The sequence below is a fragment of the Callithrix jacchus genome, chromosome 6 (assembly GCF_049354715.1).
Source record: "Callithrix jacchus isolate 240 chromosome 6, calJac240_pri, whole genome shotgun sequence".
Lineage (NCBI taxonomy): Eukaryota > Metazoa > Chordata > Mammalia > Primates > Cebidae > Callithrix > Callithrix jacchus.
Window position 1 is genome coordinate 89,131,872 of NC_133507.1, and position 12,156 is coordinate 89,144,027.

A 12,156-nucleotide genomic window follows, 5' to 3' on the forward strand; every position below is an offset into this window, starting at 1 on the left:
AAAGAACTACCTAAACTGGGTAATTTAAAGAATGAAGTTTAAATTCACTCACAATTCTACTCGACAGGAAGCATGGCTGAGGAGGCTACAGGAAACTTACAATCATGGTGGAAGGCAAAGAGGAAGGAGGCACAACTTACATGACCAGAGCAGGAAGAAGAGAGAGTAAAGGGGGAGGTGCTACACACTTTCAAACAAGCAAATCTCATAAGAACTCACTTACCATCATGAGAACAGCTAGGGAAAAATCTGCCCCCATGTCCAATCATCTCCCACCAGGTCTCTACCCCAAAATTGGGGATTACAATTCAACATGAGATTTGGGTGGCGATACAGAGCCAAATCATGTCAAGTTCATAAAAAATTCCTTAAAACAGAACAAAGTAGATCTGTGTTAGGGAAATCTTCATCATTTAGCTTAGATTTGATTTGTGAAATGACAGTTCCTCTCCTTTAATTAAAAAGATAGTTTCATTTTATGATAATGCTGGGGAAGATAGATCAGATGCTATGTTTATATGTCTGTGTTCCCACTTGCATATTTACTTCACTAAGATGCTAGTGGTGTTCCTACTACAGTTTAGGTTCCAAACCAGTGATAATGTTATATATGCCAATGGCTATGCTTCATGAAAGTCAGTTGAGTGAATACTAATGATTCAAGTACAAAAATTTTTGTTGTATTCAAATAAGTTTTCTAACAAAATTAATCTGATATGCTTTTAACTATGTTCATAGTCATTACAGTGTTGCATGCAATTAAGCATAAATGCTAAGCAGTTCAAGTAGATAACTACAATAATTAGTATTGCTTTTGCAGTCAAGCCAAATTTTAAATTTAAGTGTTCGTATTGTTAGTTCTTCATGGTTCTTCACAATTTGTTAGCAGAATCAATATTTACCATTTTACCCAATATCATTTACTGTTTAATCCTCTCGTTGTCATGACTCTGCACATATACAAATCTTCACACAGGATAAATTTAATAAACTAAAAGCTAAGTTGACTTTGTATATTTTGCTTTCAACCAACGGATCTCCCCCTAACACTGTTTGAGGTCTGGTCTTTCAGATTAATTTTTTGGCCATTTTGTATTTCTCTTCAAGTCTCCTTATCACTAACCTCGCCCACCGTCCCTGCCTCTTTTCAGTATTCACTCTCCAGTCTCTAAATATTTCAAGTAGAGAGAGTAGAAAGATGGAATTCATAGAATTTGGGTTTTCTAGTTTGGATTGACACAGTGAAAAGGTGCATCTAGGCTCCAGGTATTACACCGAAAAGAAATAAATTTGATTCACGGAGTGAACACCTGCATTAAGGTAGAGACTAAATGAATTAGATCATATCTCTACCCTCATTCTTTTTATATTGTAACAGAATCTATTTCGTGTGAGGAACCTTTCCTGCTTCCTCTTTCTGTTCCAACCCCTAATTACATTCACCTTTATCTTCACTGCTCCACTCTAATGCTTTTTAACACCCTCAATCGATCCTATTAGGAAACCTAGTGCACTTTACAGGCTTCAACCATATTTATTTCTTAATGAATTTAACATTGATTTTCCCGCTTGATTCTATAGACTACTTTTCTTCCTTAGGTTTTGTGAAACTTTCTGGGTTCTTCACTTATGTACTTGATTATTTCACAGTATTTCTTGGTGGTAGTTCTTATCACTGCTGTCTCTTCTTCTGTTTGATTTCCACAGGAAGAAGTTCTCTGGGTTTTATATTTGTATCCCAATCATTCTTTTTTAAGGGAATGCTTCTTTACTCTTTAGGTTTCAATGACCAACTTTATGCTTGTGACTTCCAAACTGGTATCTCCACTACCAAGTTCTCTTCAAAGATAGACACAAATTCTCAATTTCTCCCTGGCTATTGCATTGCCAATACTTTAAACTCAATGAAATCAAAGACAAACAGTATTTTCTTTCCAAACTTTTTGTAAACTTCTGTTATACTTAATTCATTTTCTTAGTACTACTCATATAGGGTCATTATGCCTTAACCACATTTTTGGCCATCTTTCTAGGCAAATGCTCATAGTTTTAATGTATTATTTTGCCATTCCTCATCACTTAGATAGCTTTTCTTGCTTTATTATCTTTTTCTCTACTATTAGATACTTTTGAACAATACAAGTCAGAATGTGTCACTAATGTCCTTAATAACCAGCAATGTCTCCTGTTGCCTAAACAGAAAATTCTACATAATCTGTGAATTAATTGACCTTGATCTGTCTCCAAAAAACAATTTTAGTATCTCTCTCCTTTTTTTTTTTTAACCACGTCCAGCATTATAGATTAGCAATGCAGCATTAACTGTTGTTGCCTATATTTCTTGTATGCTTTCAGGCCTTTCCGTTTACTTTCTTGTATTGTCCTCTTTATTTGGGCAACATTCTCTTTAATTTTGTCTGTCAAAACTCTTATTTTTTAAAGTCCCAACTCCAACTACCTCTACAACTCTTTCTCAGATATACTCCCGCATATCCACCTTCTAGATGAATCTTTCTCTTTCTAAATCCTACCTCTTGTATTTTTATTTAGCGTATGTGTTTTGCTACCGTTATTTATAAATGTTGTTTTACATTGTTGTTCTGTCCACTTAATCCCACTTACTTCCACACTCTTATTGTAAATATTTTATTTTTTGAAGGAATTTTGCATCTGTGGAACTCTAGCAGAGTGATTAGCATTGACGATGTGCTTGATAAATATTGAATTAAAATGGCATATAGATTCAAGCCAATTTTGGACTGATTCTATCCACATAAAGTGTAGCACTGCTGAAGTGATATCCTTGAGGAGGTGAAAGTGGATGGGATTTATGCATAGGATGTTTGGTGGGAGCTTTGATTATCAGTTCAACTAACTGTGAAATCCAAGGGGATGCAGACTATGCAGATGTGAGTAGAAACAGTATAAATCTGGAAAATCTCTTCTAATTGCTTCAGTTTTCTCAAGAAAAAGGAGCAAGATCATCATATATGAGTGATTATTGGAAAGGAGGTTTGCAGTTTTAAGAAGAGAAGATATGTGAAATAATTGTATGAGACTGCAGAGCAGTAATTGAACTAACGAAATACTATAGATAATTACATTTATAATACAATACCCAATGTTCAGTTTGGAATATTCCGGGTGTTCTTTTACATATTGGACTTTTATTTTTTAATTATAATTTGTATTTTATTTCTGTAGCACCAGCTCAACTTGTGGCAAATATCAATGTATTTTAAATTCATTTTACTTTAATCTTCAAAACTCTTATGTGCCTACCTGGTGAAAAGAGTAAAAACAACAGCATTGTAGTGATCCATTTATAGCCCTATTTTCAGATAGTCATGCTTCTATCCAATATTTATCTAGTTTAGAGAACCTTATTTCTGTTAGAAATTATTTCTGCAATGAATGTGCTCCTGTCACGTCATCTTTATTTCATGCTTTTATCATATTCAATCCTAATTTGCTCTGAAGGTTTGCTAAATATTGCTTTAATCATGTCTTTTCTCTAAAATATTTCAGATATAATGAAATATATTATGTTCAGTATTTTTCTAGTATTTTTCTACCAATGAAAAATAAAATATTGAAATGAGATATATTCACATTGATTTCTATGAAGGTTACACATGGATTGGTAAATCAAAACAAGCTCTCAAAAGATAGAAAATCAATTGATGTGTCAGATTGGAAAAGCATAGATGGCAAAATCAACCACAGAGTTGACATCTTTCCTCTTGAAATAATTTAATTTACAAAAATTTGAGAGGTTTTGTGACTATGAACATAGTAATAGGCTAAAAAGCGGGAGACCAAACAGATTGATCTCAAATGCTATTTACAATAATTCAAGCAAATGTAAACTAACATATTTTAGATAAATATTTTTTTCTGGACCAATCACATACACTTTCTGGGAGAACAATCAAGACTGTATTGTAAGGATTGTTCACTGAATAATCATAAACAGTATTTACATGAACAGTTAATTACAGAGAATGTATTTGTTTTTTCTCTGCAGAACTATTATCCAATTGCCAACAGTTGAATTGTCAGTATAAATGTACAATGGTCAGAAATAGTACAAGATGTTACTGTGAGGATGGATTTGAAATAAAAGAAGATGGGAGAAGCTGTAAAGGTAAATAAAACACATAACTCTATCAAATTTTGTTTATAGATGCTTAATTAACAGAAATACAAGAAGACATTTTTGAGCACCTACCATGTGCTCCACAGAATGTTTATGTTAACTTTTCTTCCTTGAGATTTAAAAATTTGCCCCCACACTGAAACATAAACATTATATGTATACATTTATGACAATCAAATTTGATTTTTTTTTTTGCAGTAATTTCAAACCTGAGGAATCTTAACAATGAGAAATGTTTGGGTTAACCCTTAACACACTGATCTAATTATTTTAACTTCCTATGCAGCTGTTACATAGCTGCAGTCTAGTAGACATTTGTTATTAACTACATTCAATTAATAGTTACTAATCATGTAATGTTCTTTATAATTTTTGAATTAGTTATTCTGGCAGCTGGCATTTTACCAATAACAATAATAATATAATAATGATCATATTGATTTTTTTAAATATCTGGATTCTTGCTTTTGTGAATACTTTATAGTAAATGTTTATTCTCCAAAACAACTGCCTTCATCCATACTGAAGAATTTTAGATTATCTTTCCATTCAGTTGATTCCAATTATACACATATTAATATGTATATATAATCTAATATATCCACAAAGTTATACACATTGCTTTACATGATACTTAGAATCTATGTCTATTTCTACATATCTCTACATATAATATTTCTTATCTATAATATAGAGTATGTCTTTCTCTGACTCATTCCTTCTGTGTGTGTGTGTGTGTGTGTGTGTGTGTGTGTGTGCAGGGAATAGCTGCATTGCCAGAGCCACTAATAAATAGAATACTTTCCAAATAAATTAGTGCTTTGCTGATGACTTCAAATATTTTCTCTAATATTATCACTTTTACCTTAGAATCTTAAATTCGAAAGAATTCTTAGAGGGAATTATTTAAAATCTTAATGACAAAATCGAGATCCTGATAAGTTAATTGACTTAAGTCCACACATCTTAGTAATAGAACTGAGACTGAAACTGAAGTCTGCAGAACCCACTTAGTCTTATCCCGAAGAAGCTCATTGTCTTTTCAGGTACATTGGGAATAGAATTTTAGTTTGTTGTTTGCTTGTTTTGTGCATAATATAAATGGTATAAAAACACTAATTATCAAGTGTTTATCAGACCCAGACAGTGCATAATCTGACCACAGGGAGGCCAAACTCACATACTTATTTGACTCATGTTCTTTTAAAACAACATTTAAAAATAGAAAATTGCACACAAAAGTTTAGATGATCTGGAAATTCAGGGCAACACTCGATGCCTCATAATCACAGAAGTCAGCCAGATATAAATAGTGCCAGACATGAATAATGCCTTTGAACATGCATGCTCTTTCCAATTCAAAGTCCTTGCCATTCGTACGTGTTTGGCTTAGATGTCTATTCTGCATCCTTCTCGCTCATTTACTACACCTGACTCCTATAATAATCAAAATCTGCAGTTCCCTTTGCAAGTGTGGAGCTGAGTTAAATGCACACGTTACTGAAAGTGGTTAATTAATTGTTTTATGTGTTTAGTTAAGTGCATAAAAACAACCACAACCATAACAAATTTCTTCTGTGGAGCATCAGTGAAGAATTGCATAGCAATCACTTTAGAAGTAACCAGTAGGAGAGGAGCTGTTTGTACTTTCTCTATACTCCTTGAGAGCCAGACCTGAGCATCATTTAGGCTTTCTCAAAGCTGTATTTCCAGGTAGGTCTCATTATTTAAAGGAGAAAAGAAGGCAGCATTACAAGTAGTGGTATGCCTGTTTCTTTGTGGTCAATGTTGTGGAGTTCTACTGCAGTACATTCTGGTGAAGTGGAAAGAACAAAGGAGATAAGTGATCATATTGTTCTCCCAGGCAACATAATCATATCAGAAAAACTGAACAGAAACCAGTAATATTAAAGATGAAAAATCTATGAAAATATATAAGAATTATGACTGCTATCAAAGACAGACTTTACCAAATACAAGCCTTAATTTCATTCAGTATTACTGTAGACTTAGCTCCAAACACTATATTTTTTTCTGTCGCCAAAAGTATTTCCTTCAAATGAGCCATCCATGACTGCTGGCTATTGCATGACTCTGAAGATATCCTAGTTTATGGATGCCATACAAATGTGTAGTTTCACAATTTAAATGGCTCTTCTGCTACTCAGCAATCTTTTTTGCTTTCTCGTAATAAACTCTTTTTTCAGCATGGATATTCCTAGAAGCCAACCCTGAAACAAGGATTCACATGGCTGTTTTCCATTATTTGCCATTGCAGATTTTTCTTTTTCTTTTTTCTTTTCTTTTCTTTTCTTTTCTTTTCCTTCCTTCCTTCCTTCCTTCCTTCCTTCCTTCCTTTCTTTTTTCTTTCTTTCTTTCTTTCTTTCTTTCTTTCTTTCTTTCTTTCTTTCTTTCTTTCTTTCTTTCTTCTTCCTTTCCTTTCCTTTCCTTTCCTTTCCTTTCCTTTCCTTTCCTTTCCTTTCCTTTCCTTTCCTTTCCTTTCTTTCTTTTTTTTTGGTGGTGGGGTTCAGAGGATACAGAAAGAGAAAGGCAATCCCCCATAGTTGGAGCAATGAAGCTACAACAAAGGGCGACTGAAGCTTAAGTGTGTGGCAAAATTTTCTAGCGTGAGAGACAAGGGAACTCAGGCATGTATACACCAGTTTCTGAGGAGCACATTTGTTTGTTTATTTCTGTGTTGGAAGTGTTATTATCCCTCCTGCAACCTTGACCTGCCTTGAGTCCTGGCAGAGCTTTTGGTGGGAGAGGAAGAAGGGTTTGGAAGTACGCTCAGGCACAGATAAAGATCCCTATGACTGTAGAATCACACTGAAAGATCTGAGGGATAGGAGCAGACAGTATCTGCTATAATGCACTTGACCATTCCTTTCAATTCCTTCTTTATTCTTTCACAATATGTTTCCTTAATCTATTCTCTTTGGTCTTAATCATTGGCTCTTTACATTCTGGGTGCCATCTTGTATTCATTCTGCAACATATTCTCCCTCTCTACTCACTGTTGACTTGTGTATCCACCCATGCTGCTTTTGCTGTCATTTCAGAAGAAGAGCTTTACTACTTCTAGTCTTTTTTTTTCATACATATTAAAAATCCCATTCACCCAAACTTTTGTCTTAACTTGGACTATCAATTTCTACTCACTATGTATCTTTAAACACTACATTTGCACTAACACCGTATCCATAAATATTCTCACATTTCTTCTATACTAAAAGAAAACAAAAAACAAAAACACAACAAATACCCACTCTATATCCTATCTCCTCCTATAGCCGGCATTCCTGTATCTTCCTCCTTTATTATCCAAAAACTTTAACAATCAACTACATTTACATCCACAATTAGGTTATTTTCACGTTGTTCCTCCATTTACTGCTATCTAGATTCTCATTCTGTAATTTTAGTAAAGCAACTTTAAATATCTCTTTTTCCTTAAAATCTAATTAAAACCCTCACTTTTATTTTCTAAGGATTTTTAGAGGCTACTCAGCATAGCTGCAGTTTTCCAGAGCTTCTATATTTCTTATAATCTTGATTCAAACTCCACCTTCTTATTTATGTAACATTTTGAGACTATATATGGATTTTCCCAATTCCTTACTCATCCACCCAGAAGTAAAACTCAGTTCTTTTCTTAGAGTTTGCACAATTTTAAAATCCATGCAAACAATACAATTTGTATATGTAGTGAGATTAACTGAAGACTTAGTAGGAAAAGGTTTTATATCATAACAAACAAATAATTTCAAATGTAATTTTTGATATTCCTATATTAAAACACTTAGGCTACCCCTTCGCTGGGGATTTTTTAACATGCCAGTTTTCTGATATCACTTCTGACACCAAATTGGGTGGGATTTTTCCACATAAATTACCTAATTCTCTAATACCAACTGAGTGTGCAGTTTAATTGAACTCAATTCTGATATTACCCAGAGGTAGTGTAGACCCCATGGGTTAAGAGCCTAGTCCTGCAAGACTCAGGTACCAGTCACAAGTTCCAGGGCTTACCTATACCTTTGACCAACTGGCTATAAATTTGAGCATTCCCACAGCCCTCTCCTCAGATGCATTCATTCACTACAACAACTCAGAGAACTCAAAAAGTAATAGCAACAAAAGCCCGAATAGGCAAATGGGATTGAATTAAACTAAAGGGCTTCTGCACAGCAAAAGAATTTCTCAGTAGAGTGAACTGGCAATCAGCAGAATGGGAAAAAATGTTGGAATCAACCCATCTGACAAAGGGCTAATATCCAGAATCTACAAAGAACTTAAACAAATTTAAAAGAAAAAACAACCCCATCAAAAAGTGGGCAAAGGATATGAACAGACACTTCTCAAAAGAAGACATTTGTGCAGCTCATCCTCACTGGTCATTAGAGAAATACAAATTAAAACCACATTCTCATGTCAGTTATAACTGGCATCATTAACTGGCATGGTGATCATTAAAAAATCAGGAGACAACAGATGCTAGAGAGGATGTAGAGAAATAGGAATGCTTTTACACTGTTGGTGAGAGTGTAAATTAGTTCAACCATTGTGGAAGACAGTGTGGTGATTACTCAAGGATCCAGAAATAGAAATACCATTGACCCAGCAATTCCGTTACTTGTATATACCCAAAGGATGATAAAGTATTCTGTTATAAAGACACATGCACATATATGATTATTGTGGCACTGTTCACAATAGCAAAGACTTGGAACCAACCCAAATGCCCATCAATGATAGACTAAAGAAAATGTGACACATGTACACCATGGAATATTATGCAGCCTAAAAAAGGATGAGTTCATGTCCTTTGCAGCAACATGGATAAAGCCGCAAACCATCATTCTCAGTAAACTGACACAAGAACAGAAAATCAAATACCACTTATTCACACTCATAAGTGGGTATTGAAGAATGTGAACACATGGACACAGGAAAGGGTACATCACACACCAGGGCCTGTCGGAGGGTGGGGGGCTAGGAGAGGGATAGCAGGGGGTAGGGGAACAGGGGAGGGATAACATGCATGCTGTCAACCATCATGGCACATGTATACCTATGTAAAAAACCTGCACATTTACCCCAGAACTTAAGGAATAATTTAAAAATGAAAAAGAAAATATTTTTCTTAAGTTTTTAGTTTATTATAAAGAATGCAAAAGCCAAATGGAAGTGATGCATAGGGCAAGGAATGGGAAGGAAAAAGAGGGAAGCTTGTATGCCCTGTCTAGGCACCTGATCCCCCCAGGGCTCCAATGTCTTCACCAAAATAGAAGCTCTCCAAGCCTCACTGTCCATGAGTTTTTTTAGCCCAACCCCAAATCCCCTTTTTTTCCTCTTGGAGGTCAGGAGGTGGTGCTGAAAGTTTCCACACTCTAATCCACTGTTTGGTATTTTGATGACCAGCCCCCAGTCTGAGACTCCCTAGGGACCCCACTATGAGTCACCTCATTAGCATAGACTTAGGTGTATTCTAGAGGAGCTCATTATGAATAACTAAAGACACTCCTGTTACTCAACAAATTCCAAGAGTTTTAGAGCTCTGTGCCAAGCACTTTGAACAAAGGCCAAATATACATTTTTATTATGTCACCTTAGTTTAACCCCCTCAGTACCACAACTTCAATCCATCCTATTACCTTTTGCTCTCCTCTTCCTTTTTCTGGTTTTCTTCTCACCCTCTTTCTCCAAAATTAATTACAGAAGTCCCAAACTATCGTTTGTCTCCATTCCCAAGTTGTGAGGACCAAACTCTGTTAATAAGTCTAAGTTTGTATTTCTTATTTAAGGACTCAGTGAAAACAAGTTCCAGGTAAGACCAGCCTTCCATTTGTGACTATGTGCCCTTCTTTTCCTACATTACGCCAACATCACTACAAAAATGTCCTAAATCCAAATGGCAGTTTTAATCTTGATCTTATTGAATTTATGCATTGAATATAACCCTTTCAAACATTGTAGTCTTCCAGAAAAGCTCTCATTTCTCGATTTTTTTCTTACATTATTCGTTAATTTTCTTCACAGGAGACTGTAGCGTTCTCTCTCTCTCTCTCTCTCTCTCTCTCTCTCTCTCTCTCTCTCTCGGCAGAGCCTTGCTCTGCCATCGAGGCTGGAGTGCAGTGGTACAATGTTTGCTCACTGCAACGTCCACTTTCCAGGTTCAGGTGATTCTTGTTCCTCTGATGACTGAGTAGCTAGAACAACAGGTGTACAGCACTATGCCTAATTTTTATATTTTTAGTAGAGAAAGGGCTTTGCCATGTTGTATTTTTAGTAGAGAAAGGGCTTTGCCAGGTCTCGAACTTCTGGCCTCAAGTGATATGCCCGCCTTGGCCTACCAAAGTGCTAGGAATACAGGCATGAGCCACTGCGTCCAGCCCTGATTCCTCTTTCTTGATTGTCCTTTTCACATTGGTATCCTATAGTATTTTGCAGTAGCCAAGTTTTTCTCATTTCCCCTTCCTCTGTGAGAAATGGCTCTCTCCTATTTTTAAAATCAATACTCTATATGCTAGTGACTTCCAAATACTCCAGGACAGATCTCACCTGATATTACCAGTTCCATTCTCAATTGCTCATCGCTACGCATTTACTCAAGGCTGCCCTATAGACATCTCACATTTAACACAACCAAATCAAACTCATTATCTCCTGCCATGATAGAGCCATTCAAATCTACACCTCTTGTATTCCCCACTTCAAAATTGGATCAATTTTCACTTCCGTCACATCCAACCAGTTTTCAAATGTTGTCTATTCTACTTCTTACACATTTGAATCTATTCCCTCTTCATTTCCACTGCCACTGACTTAATTCAAAACATAATTTCAAAAGACAATTTATTGGATACAATTAGCACATACCTAATTTTCCAGGATCCCTTCTCCACACTTACCAAAACCTTTGTTTCATATGAATTCATTTAGTTTTGAAATGCAAAGCTGATCACATGGCTCATCTAATTAAAACTTTCCCAATGCCAATCTGTAAGGTACAATCTTTTAGTTCAGCATGCAGCTACCTTCATTATCTGGCTCCCAATTTACTTGCCCAGTTTCATCTCTTCTACCGCTTCCCTTCCTATACCCTTGCTTCACTTGACTCCTTATGCTTCTTCTTTGAAACCCCCATGATACGGTCCTGATGCCTTTCACATGCCCTTTTGATCAGCTGAAATATCTCTTTCCACTTAGTCTGAGTAAACCCACATCAGGCTTCACACTGTTTACCATGAAGTCTTCATTTAACATTCCCCTTCTAATCCTAAGCAGTTTCACTTCCCTGTTATTTTCTTTTTTTTGAGACGGAGTTTCGCTCTTGTTCCCAGGCTGGAATGCAATGGCGTGATCTCGGCTCACCACAACCTCCGCCTCCTGGGTTCAAGCAATTCTCCTGCCTCAGCCTCCCGAGTAGCTGGGACTACAGGTGCGCGCCACCATACCCAGCTAATTTTTATATTTTTAGTAGAGACGGTGTTTCACCTTGTTGACCAGGATGGTCTCCATCTCTTAACCTCGTGATCCACCCACCTTGGCCTCCCAAAGTGCTGGGATTATAGGCGTGAGCCACCACGCCTGGCGGCTTCCCTGTTTTTATCATAACTAGAGTATGCCCCTATCATAAGGAAATGATTGCTATCATAATTATGTTTCTCCAGACTTGTGTTACTCAGGGGTAGGGACCTTATTTTATTTACTTTGTCTTCTGAAAAGATTAGTACAGTTGTTGGTACATAAAACAGACTGAATATAAATTTGTTCAATTAACTACTGACAAAGATGCCTTTTTATTCATTTGGTGAGTTAGGAATCATTGAGGATCTGTTGTTCATAGAGATTTGAACTGGATACCAGAGGAAGGAAGTATATAGAGAAATAGAGTGAAGGAATAGAAGAAGGGACTACAGACATTAAAATAAAATTTAATTAAGATAAAGTCTCTATTTTCAGTAGGTGCTCAACCATTTTCTCTCTTTTAA

General features: G+C 35.9%; 1 protein-coding gene across 4 annotated transcripts in view; it reads left to right on the forward strand.

Moving 5' to 3' along the window:
* LRP1B (LDL receptor related protein 1B) overlaps nucleotides 1–12,156 on the forward strand; it is a 1,941,900-nt gene that overhangs the window by 896,332 nt on the left and 1,033,412 nt on the right. For all 4 annotated transcript variants that reach the window (XR_013518953.1, XM_078327882.1, XM_078327883.1 and 1 more), the window contains exon 4: nucleotides 4,028–4,147. Coding sequence is in view for 3 of the 4 variants with exons in the window: in XM_078327882.1 (XP_078184008.1) it covers nucleotides 4,028–4,147 (120 nt within the window). In the remaining variant the exon portion in view is untranslated. The remainder of the gene's footprint in view (nucleotides 1–4,027; nucleotides 4,148–12,156) is intronic.